Below are 22,135 nucleotides of genomic sequence, written 5' to 3' on the forward strand. Positions count from 1 at the left end.
ATGGCAAAGTCATCTCCAAGGCATCCCTTAGACCTGCAGCAAAACGCTTTATTGGTGAATTTTAGTGTGTTCCTAGATTTTACAGGACAATCCAATTAGCGGAAACTACTGAATTCTGTCTAACATAATTAACTGCTGAGTGTTTTCCAGAACTTGACTTTCTGGGATGCAAATGTGTTTCTTCAGGTTACAAGAGAGGAAAGACTTCATTAGGTTAGTCTCCCCTGCTCCATTTCAATTTTGAACATGCTAATTAATGTCGACAGAACTTCTAATTTAATGGCTTGAAGAGTGCTGATGGGTTTTCAAGCAGGTCTTAATTGAGAGTGGGTTCTGGTGAAATCTGTGGGACTGAGAAGAAGGTTACAATCCTGCTCCAGCCGAGCACTGTTGAGCCCCGATGCAGATCATTGGGGAACAATTATTCCATTTAAAATGTGCTAAGTTTTAGCTTCATGGTAGGTACCTGCCACATCCAGGGTATTGATGACTTTTGTTAAAACAACAGTTGGCACAAAACCTCTTCCTGTAAAATGCAGGCAGTTTCAAAAGCATCCAGCCTAGCTATGGTAGACAAATTAAGCAGAAGTTCTAAAATAGTCTTTGAACTGTGAAAACTAGTTTGGCCGACAGAAAACCTGACACACATTTCTGCTGTAAAACGTAGAGCTGGGAATAGATCTATGTACAGTAGCTGCTTGTGGGGCGTGCTATTCTCTGGCAACGGTTGGGTACAGCCCTGTCCCTTGAGGGCATGCTTACTTTGAAATCAATTCCATTAAAATGAATAGTATTATCTTCCTGTGAATGCAGTTTACAATCTGGCTATGACACCCAAAAACAGTTTTCATGCAAGAAACCAGGGGATTTCCCAAGACAGTTGCAACACTTGACGTTCAGGAGACTTGCATGGTTTTTGATGAACAGAGAGCAACTCATGGTATGTATACTGGTTTTAGCATCCACCATGAAAGCAAGCAAGCTGGTTTCTGCCCAGCTGGTGCTGTTGTATTTTTATCTACCTGTTTGAAGGGTGCTTGCAGAGTGTGAAAGGGATGCCCCAAAGGCAAGCCATACAAATTCACCCCTGAAAGTGATTGTGGCAGCACAAGTCGTTGTGAAATGTGAGGCTTCTGAGACGGGAGGACACTTCAAATAGTGGGTTGTTGTTTCCCCATCAGCGGAGAAGAGATGGGAATGCTGGAGGAAGGGGAAGTTGGAATAAAGGCATTATGAAACCCTGAAGTTGTGACAAGGCCTTGCGCAAGAGCATGTCTCAGTTGGCTCAGCCGAGAGATGAATTAGCCTTCTGCCCACACAGCCAGCCTCTTCGCTTTGCCCTTCCGTGGCACAAGACGTCACAACCAAGAAGTCTCCCTGTTTCAGTCACCGGCTTCAGAACAAGCCAGCACCCTAAACGAAACTTCAAAGTCTGGTTTAAGGTCCTCATTCCAAAGCTAGTAACTAGAGTCTCCCAGTTCAGAATGGGAAATTGATTAGAGACTTCCTGGGTTAATCCTGGTTGTGTGCACAGGCAAAAGGCATGTTCCTATTTCAGTTTAACAAACCTAGATGTAGCCTGACCACGACCTGTATGTTCCCCTGACTACTCGCAGCAACGGGATTTTGACTTGAATGAACTGCCAGTTTCTTTCTGAAATTCAGCAACTTGCTGAGTGCTCGTCTAAAGCCAGGGCTGCCAAGGCACTGCTCTCCAGATGTTGCTGCACGGCCACTTCTCTCCTTCCTGACCTTTAGCTGGGGCTGATCTGGAGAGCACTGTGTTGGTAACCCCTTCATGGAGTCCAATCCTTTCAAATCTCCCAAATGGAAGTGAACGTTTTTGAGCACATGGGACTGGTGCTTTGTTTCCGCAAGACTTGTGGTTGGGGTTCTGCACCGTCCCTTTCCTGTGCTCTTTGGAGGAAATGCAAAATGTAAAACTTGAGGTTTTTCTCGCCGCAGAGCCCGGCTGGGAGCTCAGCACATTAATCCAGTTCATACAACAAAGCATTCTGAAAGGCGACTGCGCAGTGCGTTGTGTGGCTGGTAATGTACTGCACACTTCCATCCCGCATGTCTGTTTCCTTTAGCACAGGAGGAGCCGGCCTGCTCCTGCCCTGGCCCTGGCTGTTCTGTGCTGACTCTGAATGCACACCCTTCCCCCCTCTGGTCTGGCCAGGCTCCTCCCAGTTAAACTGGGCTTGTGGTGTGGACGTGGCTCTTTCCTCCTCCCTTGCAAAAGCACGTTCTGACTCACGGCACTCCCTTATCTGCTGTTTCCCAGGGCTTGCCAAGCTGGGGTTGCTGGGGTCAAGCTCCAAACAATGGCCTGGTCCCCCGCCAACTTGGCCCATTGTTTCCATGGATGTGAGCGGAGCTGTTTGTGCGGGGCAGCTTTCTGCGTCTGCTGAGAGTTCACTGCCATTTTCTTGTTCACCATCCTCTCCCTTGGGAGCAGCTCCTTCTTGCATTTTACCAAGCTCAAAGCCGTTCTGCTCCAGCGGCTGTGAAAAGAAAGGGGGAGAGCTGTTTGTTACAGTGGTAGGCTAAGGTAGAGAGAAGTGTTGCTGAAAACGGTCTCAGCCACCAAACAGGAACAACCTGGGCTTCCTCCCAAACAGGTCTCCCTTTTTTTAAGTCCGTACCTTCTTGCAATGTTTCCAGTAAACAGGGCTGGAGATTTTTGCAGGCCTGGCAGTGGACCCTGACCTACAAAGCTCTGGGAACGTGCTCAGAGGCAAAGTTGCAAGAGTTCTGCCAGGTGGCTTCCCACTGTGTGCTCCTCACAGGAAGGATGATTCTGGCTGGGTTGTGCAAGATGCCTTGCGCTTGTCACAGAGCCGTAGTTACCCAATGCCCTGGGGCCATCTGGATCATGCACATTTCAGAGAAGGAGTCATGGTTTCAGCTGAGGAGACTCAATGTGCATAAGTCATAATTGGTGCACTAATTGGTTTTATTCTGATTACATGGTGTACTTGGACTTTCGACAAGGAACCTCACCAAAAACACCTCAGTAAGCTCATGGAATAATTGGAGAGGTCCTCTTGCAGATCAGGAATTGGTTAAGTATCAGGAAGTGGAGAGTAGGAAGAAATGGCCATTTCTCTGAATGGAGAGATGTAGAAAGTGCATTCCCCCAAGAATGGATACTGAGACCTGTGCTTTTTAACTTCTTCATAAGCAATGTAGTTTCCTAGCCCAGTTTCCAGGTGATGTTAAATTGTTCAGGGATAATGAAACAAAAGGAGATTGTGAAGACCAAACTGGGTGAATGGGTGGTCAAATGGCAAATGCAATTCAGTGCAAACAAGTGTAAAACAATGCATGTAGTCTAAATTAGGGCAAAGGGGTGTTTTGAGCCTCAACACCTTGTTGCTGAGGAGGACTGCATCTAAATCCTCCAAGGACCCTCTATGACAATGCTCACAAGCAGCCAATGATTGGTAGCCCAGGTCCCTATGTCAACATTCTTCCAATCGTTCCTATGCAGCAGGACGGGCCACATTCTGTGATGCTCAGAAGACTTTACACCAGCTCTCATTTTCACTGGCAAATAAAGCAGTCCTCTAAGATACAGAATAAGGCACAAACTCTCGCAGAGTAGCCTGGATATGAGCAGCAGGTGGTTGCCAACTTCAATATTCTTGGCCCTGTGCAATCTAGGACACCAAGGTGGTCTGTGCCACGGTGCTGGCTGCAAATGTTAATGGAAAAAGCTCTTCTGCTCCAGTGCAGAAAAATGAGAGCACAGATAAGGGAAAACACACCACGTAGATACCAACCAAGAGGTCTGGGTGTAGGCTGGAATTGCCATCCAAGCGATATCAAGCTCTGCTCTCCTTTCAATAATTAAATGTAGAAAATCAAATATTGATATTCATTGCAGTTGGCAAGTTTCCAACAGCTAACAAACAACAGGTGCCAGACCCAAGGTAGAAATGCAAGGCAGCCTCTGAGCCTTTAAATGGAAGCGGTAAGTTGACAACACATACAAAGTGTGAGACACTTTTATTTTACAGTAGGGGAAGCAGAAACAACCCCAGAGTCCGTAAGGAGAGCTGGGCTACAAATACAGGTGTCTGCTCTTATCTTTCATTTCATTGTGTGCAGGCAATTAAAGAGAGTGCACCTCGCAAGCAACCCACCCCCAGGAGCAAAGTCCAGACTGTGGCCTTGAACTTTCAGAGTCTGATCCAAGATACAGGCTGGCTGAGGCACATGATTATTGAAATAATATTTGCAAATGCAGCATGTGGAGCCACACCGTGTTCGGTCTATTTCAGGAAGAGATTACAACTCATCGGCTGCCACTTTTAATCATTTATTATTTGGGATATGCTATAATTTTACAAATTGCAAAGTTCTTGTAATGATTCTGCAGATTAAGTTGGGAGGAGGGGAGGGGAGTGGCATCCTAGAAAGCCTCATTCTGTGATGGGAATCTGACCGTTTGTTACAGCAGGCTATTTGAGAAACCGCCACACAGGACCAAGTAATTCTTAAATTCTTAAAATTTCAAGAGACTCTAAATATTAGGTGTCAGTCCAGCCAGCTGCCTCTGTTTATATTTGAATTTGGATTTCTATTCCTTCCAAGATGACAAGTCTTCATGCTCTCCAAAAGGGCTTCAAAATCACAAAGCTTACAAGATCCGCAATAAGATGAGAAAAATCTGACTTCCGACATGCAGTTAAGATCCTCTCCAAATGCAGTGGAACAGTGTGGTCTGTTCTGGGAGCATGTTCATGGCCATCAGGAACATTCTTGCTTATCCTAAATCTCTCTCTGCAGTTTAAATTCAATGTTGCTTGTCCTGCATTGAGTTGAAGCCAAATTCTGGCTGATCTGCAGATTTCTGCACAAGCATGGCAATCTCATTGAAACACAGAACATTCCCAGCACACGCATGCCAGGGTGGGGAGCTTAATACAAGAGGAATAGCAAGTTGCCATGTTTGCTGAACATTTAATTTGGAAGTTTTCAGAATCAATGGGCGCCCGTAACGCACAGGTAAAAATATCCTTACAAGCAGCAAGGCGTTGGGCAAATGGAACTGGAGACAGGTAAGACAGTGACTGGTTTCTCCAGTGTTGTTCATGGATGATAAGGCAGCCCTGCTGAACAATGCCTTACCTTTAATCTGATCTGACTTTTGCCCTCCGAGACATCCAACACTTCAATTAATGGCTGATGTTCCATCTCAGACGGGCTGGAACGGGACATCCTCGAAAGACTGTCCAGAAACTCATCCACATTGTCTTCAGTGACAAACCACCTTTCCTGAAGGGGAGAAACAAGTGCAAGGATTAAACTTTCCCTTTGGTTACAAAACACCAGCCCTTAGGCACCCCAAAGCTGCCGTAATCCCCAGATCTCTGATTCTCCTTAAAGCTGGCATTCTTAAATAACGGATGAAACCTTCAGCTGTGGCACCCTCAATCAGAAAGTCACACACAACCAAATGGATCAGCAACAAGGTGTAGATTTTATTGTGGGCTGACAGACTTCATGCTAGTCAACAAAGTGATGCTTTCCTTAAGGTATTTCTATCCCTTTTCAAGCAATCTACTTATACTAAAAACCAGAATCCAGCTGCCTAATTTTCTAGCAGATCCATGCTTGCAGGTGATAATGCTTTTTCCATATGCTGGCAAATGGCACAAGGGCAGGCCAGACCGGGTTGGTTTTGTTTTCTTTTTCTTTGGTTAAAGCCTTTTTGCCAAGGCCCTTCTTCCTTGTGAGCATCTGTCTGAGGGATGCCATGGAACTCCAACAAAAGAAAAGTCTTTCTTGGCAGTGACACCTGAACTCTCAAATGCCCTTGCCACACAGCCTTTAGCAATGACAAACCTAGACAGCATCTTAAAAAACAGAAACATCACCTTGCCAACAAAGGTCCGTATAGTTAAAGCTATGGTTTTCCCAATAGAGATGTATGGAAGTGAGAGCTGGACCGTAAAGAAGGCTGATTGCCGAAGAATGGATGCTTTTGAATTCTGGTGCTGGAGGAGACTCTGGAGAGGCCCATGGACTGCAAGAAGATCAAACCTCTCCATTCTGAAGGAAATCAGCCCTGAGTGCTCACTGGAAGGACAGATCCTGAAGCTGAGGCTCCAAGACTTTGGCCACCTCATGAGAAGAGAAGACTCCCTGGAAAAGACCCTTATGTTGGGAAAGATGGAGGGCACAAGGAGAAGGGGACAACAGAGGATGAGATGGTTGGACACTGTTCTCGAAGCTACAAACATGAGTCTGACCAAACTGCGGGAGGCAGTGGAAGTGGAGTGCCTGGCGTGCTCTGGTCCAGGGGGTCACGAAATGTCAGACACGACTGAACGACTAAACAACAACAACAACACACACAGCCTTGCTTCCCTGGCACCCTCATCAGAGTCCTTTCGGCACCAGGCTAAGGTGTTTTTGCTCACAGAAGCATTTTAACCTTGTGTAGTACATTTTAATGATTAACCATTTTATCTGTTGTTTCATTATTGTGCTTATGCTGTATACACCCAACCGGTCTGAAGGTCAGGATGAAGATTCAATATATACAGTGACAGGCCAATTCTATGTTAGGCTGCAGACATTTTTTTAAGGCCTTTGAGCAAGAATCCAGATGCAAAAGTGCTGCATTACTCAACCCCAAAAGACATTCACCAATGAGAGAGAAACAGAGGCTATGCAGATTTGTCAACCTTTTTTTCTGGCAAAGCGCCAGCGCCTTGTACAACTGTGCGGCGAGGAGAAATTCAACAGGTGAAGCTTTTTACACATGGGGTAAATGAACTGGACCATGTGGCAATAAAATCTTCAGCCAGTGAATTTTTGCTTGTAATACCGTTGTAAAAAAAAAAGTAGAGCAGATCCCCTATGAGGAAATGTTGCAACATTTGGGACTTTTCGGTTTAGAGAAACGGCAAGTACAAAGGCAACGGTGCCCAAAGCTGTTTTCTGGATTGCAGGTACAGGCGTGCTTTGTCCTGGAGCCGCCATTTCCTCAATCTCAGGGGACAGCTGGGAGAAGCCTCTGAAGAGCTCCAGCTAGAAGAAAATACCAAATGGAATGGATGCCCCAAGGAGCTCTATGGATCTGGCCTTTAAAGCTAAAGTAAAATGTCCAGGTTCACTGATGAAGCAAACTGCCCAGTAGGGAATTTCACTTTCGTTATTTTTGCCCATGTTCCCTGTCTGCACATCACTGAAAAAGATGGCTCCGCATGCTGTCCTGGTTTGAGAGCAGTACATGTGAAAAGGATCTAGGAGTCTTGGTTGACCACAAACTTGACATGAGCCAACAGTGTGACGCGGCAGCTAAAAAAGCCAATGCAATTCTGGGCTGCATCAATAGGAGTATAGCATCTAGATCAAGGGACGTAATAGTGCCACTGTATTCTGCTCTGGTCAGACCTCACCTGGAGTACTGTGTCCAGTTCTGGGCACCACAGTTCAAGAAGGACACTGACAAACTGGAACGTGTCCAGAGGAGGGCAACCAAAATGGTCCAAGGCCTGGAAACGATGCCTTATGAGGAACGGCTAAGGGAGCTGGGCATGTTTAGCCTGGAGAAGAGGAGGTTAAGGGGTGATATGATAGCCATGTTCAAATATATAAAAGGATGTCATATAGAGGAGGGAGAAAGGTTGTTTTCTGCTGCTCCAGAGAAGCGGACACGGAGCAATGGATCCAAACTACAAGAAAGAAGATTCCACCTAAACATTAGGAAGAACTTCCTGACAGTAAGAGCTGTTTGACAGTGGAATTTGCTGCCAAGGAGTGTGGTGGAGTCTCCTTCTTTGGAGGTCTTTAAGCAGAGGCTTGACAACCATATGTCAGGAGTGCTCTGATGGTGTTTCCTGCTTGGCAGGGGGTTGGACTCGATGGCCCTTGTGGTCTCTTCCAACTCTATGCTTCTATGGTTCACACATAATGCTGAACTGTAATAACAATAACAGTTTTATTATCTATACCCTGCCAATCTTCCCTGCCCTCTCCTCCACCAGGACAACCAAGAGGAGGAAATCAGAAGTGATTGCTTCCATCTGCAGATAACCATAGTGACTCAGGTCCAAAGCTAGGGGAAACTGTGATGAATGTTAACTATATTTCAGAGAACAAGCCGCCTTCAAAATGCAGTGTATTAACTATAGTTAACACTGATCATGGTCCTCAGTTTGGACAAAATAAGTAATTACAGTTGGCTGAAAACAGAAGCAAGAGCTTTCCATTTCCTTGTGGCTTTTCCAGAGGTGAGGGAGGTGCCAGAGGCTCCCCCAGACTCATTCTCATAACCTTACATCACTGTCGCCACTGTTTCAGAGTTAACAAAACCCACACACGCGCCCTTGGAACATGTCACTCTCAAGAAGCTTCACATATATTAAGATACATTTTTATTTTATAACATTCATAGGATGACTTTATGAACTCATTCAATGTGGCTTACAGCCTTATAAAAATACAACTTTCGACAGAAATAAGATAAGTAAAAAAACTTCTAATAGAACCACAATGTTAAGAAAACCTGCAATAATAAATACATGTCCAGCCCAGAAAAAGCACACAAATCCATCAACCAAGAGAAGGCCAATGGCAAGATGGAATATCACTCATAGGTAAGTCACTGAACCCAACTGGGCATACTGAGAATATTGCACAAAACCACAATAACGATGTATGTCTAGGACTTAACACTATATGTCAGCACTATGTCACGTTGTTCATAGGGCATTAAATAAAATCAACTAATAAAGCACATTTTGGGTTCACAGTAGTCTTTGGAGCAATTGCCAATGGTAAGAAATAAAGCTAACAGATCCATTTTTGCCCCTTTATCAATAATACCCAGTGCTAAGTTATTAGAATGGAAAGTTTCTCTCCAGCAGACTGCAGGCATTTTAAAAGTAGGTCATGCGCTGGATCTAAATTAAGTTAAGGTGCCTTTATGGTGAATTCAGGAAACAGGTTCAAAAGAAACTCGGATCTCAGCGCCTCTCTGCCTTTTTGCAAATCCTGCTGCAGAGGAGATCAGCTAAAGTCAGAGTCTCTACGGCAATGGAAGATGAAAGCCACAAAGGGGGGAGTCTCCTATGTATAAGGTATTAGCAATGGCCAGAATTAAGACAGCTCCAGAAAGGCTTTCGGCTGCTTAATCAAGAGGTTAATAACTTTGGTGACACAAGTTTCCTATACCAGGAAGGCGGCAAATGAAACTTAAATATTAATGGCTTCTAGAAAATGATGGTGCTTTTTATCAGCGATTAAATCAGTAACAATTTTGATGGGTAGATTTTCTTTTCCAAATGTATTCTCTATTCTTTATTCTAGTTTCTGTGATGTATCAAGACGGCAAAATGGCTTGAAATGGCCCTGGGTTTATTTCCTCCTGTCATTCCCGTTTTCGAATACCATGTTACAATAAATATTCTAATCCCGGTTCTATATTTGTTACGCCTCTGCTTTGACAAATAATGCTTAGATAAATAGAAACTTCCAAAGCAAAGGTCAACAACAGCACCAAAGCAAACATCTATAAACCACTGAAAATTAGTATGTAACAGCATGTGGGGGCTCCTTTCTTTACTTTTAGAACTGCTTTGTTTACGCAAATTTTTCAAAACACTGTTTTGCATCTTACAATGTTTTTGAACAGTTTTATGTGCTAATGGGGTGTACTTTTAGGGAGTTGTTTGTTGGCGGCTCTGAGCATTTTCAAACAGGAAGGCAGGATTAAAAGAGCTTTGAAATAAACTGAACAAATAAAATCTGGTGACAAATGTGGAAATGTGGACTTAATTTCATCAGATATTTATAAAGGATAGGAAATGGAAGAACTGACTACTTTGCTCCACATTAGGGAGGACACTAGCTAGACAAATATATTTATTTTGGGGAAAGGGCATGGCATTAAGAGAGGTGTGTTTTTTGCTTTGTGATTGTCTAAGAGTTGCTCCTTGTTACACTAATTTGCTGTAGAAAAAAGAAGAGGGGGAAAGAACTGCTTAATACAGGTCTGCGTGAAACCTTTGTAAGTTGTGCATAATTGCCCCATCCCAGTGTTGCTAAAGAGAGATCTGTCTGTTTACGCCTTCTCTCCGATTCCTGTTCCTTAACCATTTACTTACTTTTAAGAGGACCTCTCCTCTGATCCCACGACAGCTAAGCTTACTCAGGAGTCTAATGCTCCTGTCTATCTGAAGTATAGACTAGCCTAGAGCAAAGCTGCCACCAAATACTTCCATCCTAGCAACCCACTGCAAATCCATTCAGATGACTAAAGCTGATTTGGGAAACTGGGCATTAAAATGGAATTAACGCTGTGGACATAGTTTTATGGGGAAAGTGTGCATTATTAACTAAGGGGGGTTTATTGCTCACACCCTGGCTTCCAAAATGGCTTGGAACCCATTTGCCTATTACATCATTGCTGAAATACAAAGAGATGGAAGGAACATCTTTTTTTAATCAATCTGAATATCTTCTAGTTGGCATCCTAAAGGTTTGGTTTGCATAAGATCCTGGATGGTTTAGTTTACAGCCTGGTGCTGATAATGTCAAGATTGCAAGTTTGCTTCTCCGTATGGGACAGCTGCATATTCCTGCACTGCAGGGGGTTGGACTAGATGACCCTCAGGGTCCCTTCCAACACTTCAGTTCTGTGATTCTATGGTTGTACCCTGATGTGTGAGCCTCCTTCGGTTCCAGCTGGAAGAGTAAACACACAGGAATTCCTCCCAGGTGAAGAAGAGTGAGATATGGTCTCCGGTCTGTTAGTGCCACCATGTGTAAGCGAAAAGGAATCCTATTTTAAAACATTTATGTAGGTTGCCTTCTCACAGCACTAAAAACCAACCCCTGCTTCTTGGGGGAAACATAGAGAGCGAAGAACTCCACTGCCTATCTGCTGGTGGTGATGACGAGAGCAACAATTTCCCCCCTCTGAAGAGCAAACCGCGTTTCACCATGGCAATCCCCTTAAACGTCCACGTGCCAAAACCAATTCTAGTTGGCATTTCTCCACTCATTTGGAAAACATCAAGAACTGGCAATTTTCCGCTGTTGCCAGCAAAACATGAAACTAGCTGCTCCGTTTTGGAAAGGAACAACTAGGCAAACATGTAATCTGTGGATTGACAAAAACAAAGGATCCCAGAAGAACCCCAGCACCACAGAAAAATACCAAGGCATGGGGAAACCCAAGAGATTCCACAGTAACATGTGCGCCATTCTAGAAAATGCAAGATACAAGCAAATGAGTATAAAACTATTTATGTGCTTATTGCTAATGGTATCAGTTTGGAAATACTGGAAACCACAACTGTATGTTACTCACAAAAGTGTGGTGTTAGGAGAAAGGTCGTTTTTCTTTTCTGTGGATTATATTTTACATAAAGTAGATTACCACAAACTTTTATTTTAGTCTGTATTTCTTAGCTGATGTGCAGTCATGATTATTGTATCATACAGTAATGCAGGGCGCAGCGAATTACAAGAGCGGTCGCAGGCAAAAATCACGATGCAGGAGAAACCGTGAAGCCAGCCAGTGCCCCTACCTAGCTCCATCCTTATTTCAGACATTGTCATACATTGGTATATTGTGATGCTGGAAACCAGGTATTGCCCAGCCCTGGCTTATACACTCTGCCTCCACAGTCATGGGGACATTTGAAGCTTCCACTTCCATTTTCTATTTACCACAGCTTAGCGTTAGGTCCAAACACAAAATGTAATTAATCTTATTTATGGTTTACTGAAACAAGTCAGCTTCATAAACCATGTTTTGAATTGGGTTTGTTTTATTAAACCAGATGTTATAAACCTTTTAAACCTGTTGTGAGCACCAAATATGAACAGCAACCAAGGACAGAGCTCAATGTATCCTATTGACTAGCACAAGAGAATGCTTCTTTCAAGTTTAATTTCAGTGGGTGGAGGAGACTCTGTAGGCACAAGGGAAGGTCTCTGTGGGTGCTGGTGAACGGAAGAAGAAGAAGAAGAGGAGGAGGAGGAGGATTTTGGATTTGATATCCTGCTTTATAACTACCCTAAGGTTATGGAGAAAGCTAGAGAGTTCCAGAAAGACATCTACTTCTGCTTCATTGACTATGCAAAAGCCTTTGACTGTGTCGACCACAGCAAACTATGGCAAGTTCTTAAAGAAATGGGAGTGCCTGATCACCTCATCTGTCTCCTGAGAAATCTCTATGTGGGACAAGAAGCTACAGTTAGAACTGGATATGGAACAACTGATTGGTTCAAAATTGGGAAAGGAGTACGACAAGGCTATATATTGTCTCCCTGCTTATTTAACTTATATGCAGAATTCATCATGCAAAAGGCTGGGCTAGATGAATCCCTAGCCGGAATTAAGATTGCCAGAAGAAATATCAACAACCTCAGATATGCAGATGACACAACCTTGATGGCAGAAAGTGAACCTTTTAAGGAGGGTGAAAGAGGAGAGCGCAAAATATGGTCGGAAGCTCAACATAAAAAAAACTAAGATCATGGCCACTGGTCCCATCACCTCCTGGCAAATAGAAGGGGAAGAAATGGAGGCAGTGAGAGATTTTACTTTCTTGGGCTCCATGATCACTGTAGATGGTGACAGCAGCCACGAAATTAAAAGACGCCTGCTTCTTGGGAGAAAAGCAATGACAAACCTAGACAGCATCTTAAAAAGCAGAGACATCACCTTGCCAACAAAGGTCCGTATAGTTAAAGCTATGGTTTTCCCAGTAGTGATGTATGGAAGTGAGAGCTGGACCATAAAGAAGGCTGATCGCCAAAGAATTGATGCTTTTGAATTATGCTGCTGGAGGAGACTCTTGAGAGTCCCATGGACTGCAAGAAGAACAACAACAAGGAGTCTCAAAGTGCCTGACATTCTCTTTTCCCTTCCTCCCCCACAACAAACATAAGAGGACCCTCCTGGATCAGGACAATGATCCATGTAGTCCACCTTCCTGTTCTCACAGTGTCCAACCAGATGCATATGAGAAGCCTGAAATCAGTTAATATATCAGTTTCTTGTAGGGCAGTGGTTCCCAATTGGAGGTCCACAGACCCCAGGGGGTCTACATAACCCACCCAAGGGGGGTCAGTGGCACCACTCACATAAAAAAACCTACCATAGAGATATCAAAATTTTCAGAAGTAGGGGCTCCATGGCTTGCCTTTTGAAAAACAGGGGGTCTGCAGTACTAAGCTAATTGGGAACCACTGTTATGGGGAGTAGAATCCCTTCCCTTCTTGACTCATACACATATCAACACATGATTAGCACAAGAATTATGGAATGAAGAGACAACAATCCAGACTAATTTTCCCAAGAGTCATTCTAATATTGAGCAAATTGTTCCCAACTGTGCATTAAATAATTAGTGTTATTAATCCTTTCTTGCAAGGGTTGGCATTCATTTTGACTACCTCCTGTATGTTCTTCAACTACAGTCAGCAGCTATTGGACAGGATTTACAGTGTTCGGGAACTAATGGTGCTGACTAGGGCTGATGGGAATTGTAGTTCAAACTAGGTTGGGGGAAGGATGACTTATAAAGCCACCAATATATTCTGAAGCACACCTCTGTCAGTTAACCAGCTGCTACAATGTCAGTGTATAACCTGAAAATATTTATTTTTTTCTAAGCATTCTCCTATGAAAGTATTTTCAGTTGCTAGCTGGAGGTCAAGCAAGAACTAATTCCACTGGCTAATTCCAAAAGAATCTAGATATGTGGGAAGGATAGAAATAGGAAAACTAGAGCTGCTGATAAAATTGTTTATACTGTAACAAGAAGGTATCTGGTTTCTTGGACCAAGACGTGGATAATCTTGAATCTCTCTCCACGAGAATGTCACTAAATAAACCCGTTTTTCTCATTCTAAACAGTGCATCTTTGCCTGAAGGCTTCATGTCTGGAATTTATGCTTTCCTGCATGCCTGTTTCTTATATCTCTCTATCTTCCCTGGAGAAAAAATGGCCAATTGTTGTCCATACTGCAGGGGTATCACTGCAACCAGGCCCCATCCATGGGCTGCGGAAGGCAAAGACCCATGAGCACAGCTGAGCCAACGCTGGCAGTACAGATCTTGGTCACTGGGACACACCTTCAGCCTCCAGGTGCCAGCTGTTCTGTATGATGGAAAACTTATTTGCTTTTGCTGTACCACTTGGCTGAAAAATCTGACGAAATGAAACCAGTCACCTGCAACTGAACCGTCTCCCATTCGTAGTCCTCACACCCAGCCAGCGGCAATGCCTGACATAAGGAGTTAATGGTTTCTGCAAAGCATTAGATTAATGACCTTTCACCAGCCTCTGAGAGAAATGCCACAGTTATTTTTTACCTCCTTGCCATCAATGATCCATACTGAATGAGATAATATAATTTTAAAAATTTTAATCAAAAGGGCATTTGATCTGTTAAAACCCTATTTAACAAACTGCTGGCCTTTAAGGAACTTCAGAACGAAAGGTCACATTACCTCTCTCAGAGATGCAACCCTTGGAGGAATAGCAGTGGGGAAAGTCCAACCGTATCAAGCGCTCAGTCTCTTTCTTTAAAAACTGCTGTGGTTTTCCAATCCGAGGGTGTGCATTTAAGATGGGAGCAGAAGGTGAACACAACTAGCACTCCAGCACAAGACAAGATCCTCCACAAAGTGGTGGGTTGAACTCCAGAACAGGAGGGAAATTACTAAAGGCCACAACTGAAACACCTGAGAAAGGATAAAGATGTATCTGTCGCCAGAAGACAGAAGCCCAAACACCATCCCCAAAAAGTAACATGTTGCAGAGCGCCCTCACCTGGTTCTAGAACCAGAGCAAAATCACAGGGGAGTTTGGTGATGGTTTACAGGTCACTATATACTTATAAGCTCTTCTTCAACATGTTTCTGTTTAACAGAAGAGAGCCAGTGTGGTGTAGTGGTTAAGAGTGGTGGACTCGTAATCTGGGGAACCGGGTTTGCTTCCCTGCTCCTCCACCTGCAGCTGCTGGGTGACCTTGGGCTAGTGACACTTCTCTGAAGTCTCTCAGCCCCACTCACCTCACAGAGTGTTTGTTGTGGGGGAGGAAGGGAAAGGAGAATGTTAGCCGCTTTGAGACTCCTTAGGGTAATGATAAAGCGGGATATCAAATCCAAAAACAAAACAAAACAGCAGGGGCTTGATTTGATCAGTTTACTCTCAACTAAACCAAAAGCAAGCAGCAGCTAGTCTGGATTGCACCCCACTTTAAAGTTGAGTTTTGCACCCTGAACCTGGATGTTCAGAAGCTGGCTGTGGGCAAAAGTGTCTTTGCACAACTTTGCTTGGGTGCACCTGTTCCTAGAAAAGTCAGATCTGGCCAGGATACCTCACGACCTGCATTGCAGCTGAACTAGCTTTTGTTTGAAAGCTTCAGCTGGCACAGTATGCTGCGGCCAGACTGCTGACTGGAGCCAGTTATCAGGAATGTGTGGCTCCACTATTACAAGAGTTTAACTGACAGTCGGCCCATATCCAGACCCAAATCAAAGTGCTGGTTAGGACTTTAAACTTCTATTTCAGGAGTGGCAAAGCTTTCTAGCCCAGCAGACCAAGCCTGACAGGTGAAAAGGTCCTGCAAAACACCCCTATATAAAGTACAGAGCTTATTTTAGTCATCGCTAGTATACAGGACTCAGTAGCATCAATATGTCATTTGTACTGGCATATAATTAATATTGATGTGAGTTTGAATAATTAATTATATGTCAATGCAAGTGATATTTTGAAGCTACTGAGTCCTGGCATACACGGGTTCTGCCTTGCCAGAATGCAACCGTAGCTCTAATAGTATCTCATGTTGATGAGAGCTGACTCAATTCTCCAATTAAGTGGTAAATAAATGTGTGTGCTTTCTTCAACAGGGAAAAATGTATAGCCCCAGTGTCAGCAAGAAGACCAAACCTAGGTCCTCTCTTTCCTCCCCTCTGCAATTTTAATATGAGGTTTTTTTCCCCCATGCAAAGAAACATTCTAGGCAACAGAACTCCAGAGAATCACTCTACAGATTCATGAGCATTCGGGCTGGAATGTTTATTCACAAAGGTGGAAGCTAGAACAAGAAATGCTGTCTTCAAGGAGCAGAACTGCAAATTAAGCTAGTTTGAGTATTGGAACAGAGAGGAAGCATACTTTACTTTGCCTCTTCAGCTTCTAAACAAACATGATGACGAAACTGCAAATGGCCACACATTTGTTTACTAAACAGGTGTCAGAAGGAGGATGACAGTTTCAGGCCCCTGCTGACATCAAATAGGAGAAACTTTATAGCATATTACACACCGGCAAGTAGCAAAGCAGAAAAGCAATGACAAACCTAGACAGAATCTTAAAAAGCAGAGACATCACCTTGCCAACAAAGGTCTGTATAGTTCAAGCTATAGTTTTCCCAGTAGTGATGTATGGAAGTGAGAGTTGGACCATAAATAGAAGGCTGATCGCCGAAGAATTGAGGCTTTTCAATTCTGGTGCTGGAGGAGACTCTTGAGAGTCCCATGGACTGCAAGAAGATCAGACCTCTCCATTCTGAAGGAAATCAGCCCTGAGTGCTCACTGGAAGGACAGATCCTGAAGCTGAGGCTCCAATACTTTGGCCACCTCATAAGAAGAGAAGACTCCCTGGAAAAGACCCTGATGTTGGGAAAGATGGAGGGCACAAGGAGAAGGGGACGACAGAGGACGAGATGGTGGGACAGTGTTCTTGAAACTACCAACATGAGTCTGACCAAACTGCGGGAGGCAGTGGAAGACAGGAGGGCCTGGTGTGCTCTGGTCCAGGGGGTCACAAAGAGACGGACACCACTAAACGACTAAACAACAAAACTAAACAAGTAGCAAAGCAAGTTCAGGGGACAAGTTCTTCTGTGTAGGGTTAGGCACACACTATTCACTTCAGTACTAGGAGGTGCTTGTGTTTTGACAGCGCCTTCTCCAGTTCAGCCCACAGGAGGTCAGGTGCAATCTTGACGCAAAGCCCTGAACAGTTTGGGACTTAGGTTCCTGAATGACTTTTTCTCTCTCTCATACAAGCATACTCAACTACTGCCGAACATCCTCAGAGGTCCTTCTCAAGCCTTCGGAGGCAAGGAGAATGGGAAGAGAGCAGTGGGTTGCCATACTAAAAGGGTGTACGTAACAGTAACTACTTACTATGGAGGTTATTTTCTTTTCATCACTGTGGTAGGGAAGGAAAATGTTCCCAACACCCCAATAGCTATGGGCAGTAAGAAAACAACCACAGCACTTCAACTTAACATCACATGCATCTAGTTGGCCTTCAGGTAAAGGACTAACTGGGGAGTCACTTGCTATAATAATAATAATAATAATAATAATAATAATAATAATAATATTTCTACCCGCCCATCTGGCTGGGTTTCCCCAGCCACTCTGGGCGGCTTCCAAACTGAACATTAAAAACAATACAGCATTGGACATTAAAAACTTCCCTAAACAGGGCCGCTTTCCGTTGTCTTTTAAAAGTAAAATAGTTTATTGCCTTGACATCTGCTGGGAAGGCATTCCACAGGGCAGGCACCACCACCGAGAAGACCCTCTGCCTCATTCCCTGTAACCTCACTTCTCGCAGCGAGGGAACCACCAGAAGGCCCTCAGCGCTGGACCTCAGTGTCCGGGCAGAACGATGGGGGTGGAGACGCTCCTTCAGGTATACTGGACCGAGGCCGTTTATGGCTTTAAAGGGCTTTACTACTCCCACAAATCCTAAGAATGGAAGAACCACCTTGCTGGATCAGGTCAAAGACTCATCGAGTCCAGCATCCTGCTGTCCACAGTGGTCAACAAGATGCCTCAGGGAAGCCCAGCAGCAAAAACATGAGCAGAACAGCACTCCTTATCACTGCCTTGGCAATGGGCATAAGAAATAGCCTTATACTCCACATATTTGTCTAGTCTCCTATTAATGCTATCCAAATTGTTGGCCATCCATTCCATCGTTTAACTATGCACTGTGTGAACCCAGACGCCTTTCTGTTGCTCACACATTTAGCAAGGAGCCTAGTGGGGAAAGTTTTGGAGACCCACATTCAAATCCTGCTCAGCCATGAGGGTCACTGGTGATGTGGGGCCTATCACATTATTAGTCTCAGCATAACTTCAAAGTGTAGCTGTGAGAATGTATGGGATAACAAGTGAGTCCACAATGCCCCAAGTAGAAGAAGAGCAGAATAAAAACGAAATAAGGGCCTCAAAAATATACCCTTGATTCTGCTACACCCTGAGGGTGAGAGTAATATGAAATGTAGTTTTACCTGCAAGGAATCACCATTTGGGCCAAAATACATCTTTCTCCAAAGTCCAGTGGTCTCGAGAGACTTGGTGAGGGAAATAACAGCATTATCGGGGGACACATCAAGTCCAAACTCAGGGGGACTCAGTCTATTTTCTGGAGGAAACTGCAAGACGAATGTATAAGAAGCAAAGTCTTTGCTGGCAAAACTAACTCTGTAGCAATTTGTTCCTACTTCCCCCCTGAGGCTCTGGGGAACAATGCCTGGCACCTGCAAGATCAGCCTCAGAGAGTTTTCATCCTGAGTGCACTGGAAAGGGGGACACCGGGCGGCTGTGCTTGCAGGGGGCACTGGAGGGTCAAGGCAGCTAGCGGGGCTTTTGGCAGAATCTGGATCAACGGTGGGGCCCTCCGTGGGCGACAGAGGAGAACCAGAGGCTATGTTTGCAGGACACAGAGAGGCAGGTGCAGAAATCTGCACGACGCTAGTGGTACTGGGGCACGCTGGTGGCGCAGGAAGCTCGCTTCTTGTCGAGGGCATCGGATCCTCATCTACAGTAGAGCAGTCCGGACCCGACAGGGTTGCCACGGAATGATCCAGGCCGTCACAGCGGGACACACGTGGAGGAGGCAGGATGCCACCGGGGCACGGCGAGGGCACCACGCCGCTGGTGACCTGGGTGTTTTCGTTCAGATCCATGTCGGCGCAGAGCAGCCCCTGACTTACTCCCGCAACAGGGCCGCGTAGCTCCACGGTGCTGTCCACGCACGGATCTTCACGCGGCGCAGCAGGCAAACCCGCGGCGCGACCAGTGCCGGCGCACGTCGAGACGATCGGACGCGTGTCAGCCGCCGGAGCGCTTTCCGCGGGAACCTCCGGGCTCCTGGCATCGGGGCTCCGAGGCTCGTCGGAATCGTTATGACCCGGACACGTGGAGAGGCCGGGCTCGGGAGCGGCCGGAGCGCTTTCCGCGGCGCACCCCGGCCTCGCCTCCACGTGGGCGGCAAGGGGCGTTTGCTCCGCGTCGCTCGCGGCTTGGATCGGGGCGCAGCCCGGCTGCGGTTCAGCCGAGCCTCCGGTTTCCGAAAGCAGCGGCGGCGGCTCCTCCTCTTCCTCCTCCCTTCCTTCTTCCTCCTCCTCCTCCTCCGGCGGCCGGCCTTGCTCGCCGCAGCCGGGGCTCCCCTGCTCTTGCCCGGCCGGCGGCAGGACGGGCAGCACGACCACCAGCTGCCTCTTGGCCTTGTTGAAGGTGGCCTTGCCGGCGGCCTCGTCCACGGCGTAGGGCAGCGGCAGGCGCAGGCTGTAGGCGGCGGGGCGCCGCGACTCCAGCCGCAGCTCCCGCCCGCGGACCTCCAGCTCCGCCTGGGCGGCCGAGCCCAGGCAGGGCAGCTCCACCGTCACCACCAGCTCGCGGGGCACCGGGCTGGGCGCCGAGTCGCGGCAGCAGCGGTAGTCCTGCAGGTCCACGTAGGAGCGCTGCCGGAGGCTCCAGCGCGGCGTGGTGGCCGCCGGGGCCGGCTCGGGCGTCGGCCTCGGGGGCTGGGCTGGGCGAGGCGGGTAGGCGTAGGGCGTCGGGAAGGGCGGCAGCGGCGAGGGGCGGCTCTCTTCCTCCCCGGTTCCTTCCGGGGCGGCCCCGGGCAGCGGCGTCCGGAGCAGCGTGGCCTGCGGGACTCCCTTGTACTTGACGCCCCTTAGCGGCACGGCGTTGGCGCGGTCCAGGCCGGGCGAGAAGTGGCTCTCCAGCGCCTCCAGGGCCGTGTCGCTCACCAGGCGGCGGAAGCGGGCCGAGCGGGCGGCCAGGCGGAGCGCGTCCGGGTGGAAGAGCACGTCGTAGACCAGGCGCGGCGGGCCGCGAGGCTCCCCGGGCCGGCGCCGGCTGCCCAGCTCCTCCCGGCCCGGCGCCAGGCAGTGCGGCAGCGTCCAGCGGCTGCCCCCGGGCTCCGGCCTGGCCTCGGGCCTGGCCACCAGCGCGTTGCCGCAGACGTTGACGTAGCAGCGGCGGGAGCCGGCCTGGCTGGTCCGCAGCACCCAGCCGGGCTGCGGGTGCAGGAAGCGCGCCTCGACGCCCCGCTGCCGCTCCAGGGCCGACACCTCCGCCTCGTACACGGCCCGCTGCGCCGGGTCGCTCAGCTCGGCCGCGTAGTCGGCGAACAGCTTGCGGAAGCCTTCGTCCTGGAAGGCCTTGCTCAGCCGCTCCACCTCGTCCCCCGTCAGCTCCAGGGCTTCCAGGCTCGAGCGGACCGCCATGCCGGCCCTCGGAAAGCCACCGGGGAAGGAGGAGGAGGAGGACGGCCGTTGCTATGGAAGCCACCCTAACAAGATGGCGGCGGCGAGGCCCGTCGCTATGGAGACGGGGCCGGCAAAATGGCGGATGCCGCCGTTGCTATAGGAACGACCTCGGCAAAATGGCGGAGGCCGCCGTTGCTATAGAAACGACCCCGGCAAAATGGCGGAGGGGAGGGCGGCGGCCGCCGTTGCTATAGAAATGACCCCGGCAAAATGGCGGAGGCCGCCGTTGCTATAGAAACGACCCCGGCAAAATGGCGGAGGCCGCCGTTGCTATAGAAATAACCTCGGCAAAATGGCGACGGGGATAGTGGAGGCCGTCGTTGCTATAGAAACGACCTCGGCAAAATGGCGGCGAGGCCCGTCGCCCTGGAGAAGGCGGCAAGCAAAATGGCGGAGGCCGCAGTCTCTGTGGAAGCGTTACCGACCTAGGTGACAGGTATTTTCGCACCGTCCAATGAGATATTTGGGGGTGACGCGTACCCCGCAAGTGTCTCTTGCGTCTGTCCGAGCGGCCCGGAGGTTCCTGCCGCTTCGTCCTGAAAGGGTTAACAGCGGTAATGGAGCTGCCGGTCCTAGAGCGGAAAGGAAGTGTGAAAGAGAGGAGCTTCCGTTCCCCGTCTCGCTGTCCTTCCTGGCGGAGGCGCTGGAGGCGGGGAACTGGGGAGCAGCTGCCAGATCGTAGGAGCCAATGTCCCTTCCTCTCCCCCCCCCCAATAAAATATTTGAGGGGGCCGCCCCCCAAGTTGATGGTTGTTGCCTTTCAGATGGGGTGTGCCAGGTCAAGAGGCAGAATCGGAGCGGGTGCTGGGGCAAAGGGCTGCAAATGGGACTTCCCACCCTGAGCACCTAAAAGGCAATGGACAAAAGTTTTCTCTTGCATTTAATAATAATAATAATAATATTTATTTATTTATTTATATCCCGCCCTCCCCAGCCGAAGCCGGGCTCAGAGCGGCTAATTCTTCCAGGGTGGGTAGATCTTGCGTCTTCCAATACTTTGCAAAAAGTATTCTTGCTGCTGTTGTAGCATACATAAAAAAAGTTCTGTCTTTCTTTGGCACCAATTGGCCGACTGCCCAGGAGAAAGGCCTCTGGTTTTTTCAGGAAGGTATATTTAAATACCTTTTTCAGTTCATTATATATCATTTCCCAGAAAGCCTTAATCTTCGGGTACGTCCTGCTTTTCTTTCTCCCAGCAGATTTATGCTTAAGGATTCGCTATGGTTAGGTTTCTTTTTAAAGAAAAAACCCAACACACACTTGCTGTTTCAGAAATGGTTTTCAACTGAAGACAGAACCGTACCATTAGTTTTAACAAGTTACTGAAGGGCTTCTGCGGTTTTTATTAAGCTGCTGGGGAAACTTGAGTGTTCATTCTGGTTTATTTGAACAGAGGAGCCTGCAGAATCAGGCCAGAGGTTGCCATTAATTTGATTTGAGCTGGTTTTATAACGAACTGATTTTAAAATGTTGTATTATTTTACTGTTGTTAGCCGCTCTGAGCCCGGCTTCGGCTGGGGAGGGCGGGATATAAATAAATAAATAAATAAATAAATAAATAAA

The 22,135-nt window shown here is 47.2% G+C and overlaps 1 protein-coding gene and 1 long non-coding RNA gene across 2 annotated transcripts; one reads left to right on the top strand and one right to left on the bottom strand.

The window, feature by feature from the left end:
- Positions 1 to 16: 16 nt before the first annotated feature.
- DNAAF2 (dynein axonemal assembly factor 2) lies at positions 17 to 20,545 on the bottom strand. Its single transcript, XM_083514647.1, has 3 exons — positions 18,305 to 20,545; positions 5,140 to 5,286; positions 17 to 2,507 (listed from the first exon to the last, which is right to left on the bottom strand). Exons 1-3 carry the CDS (start codon positions 20,528 to 20,530, stop codon positions 1,989 to 1,991), a joined length of 2,892 nt encoding a protein of 963 aa, XP_083370773.1. The 5' UTR covers positions 20,531 to 20,545; the 3' UTR covers positions 17 to 1,988.
- Positions 8,360 to 9,441, top strand: LOC310712990. The gene is made up of 2 exons (XR_014529064.1): positions 8,360 to 8,798; positions 9,331 to 9,441. It is a non-coding gene; the product is annotated as an uncharacterized lncRNA (long non-coding RNA).
- Positions 20,546 to 22,135: the final 1,590 nt, after the last annotated feature.

Source organism: Podarcis liolepis, assembly GCF_965112155.1.
Source record: "Podarcis liolepis genome assembly, chromosome: 1".
Lineage (NCBI taxonomy): Eukaryota > Metazoa > Chordata > Lepidosauria > Squamata > Lacertidae > Podarcis > Podarcis liolepis.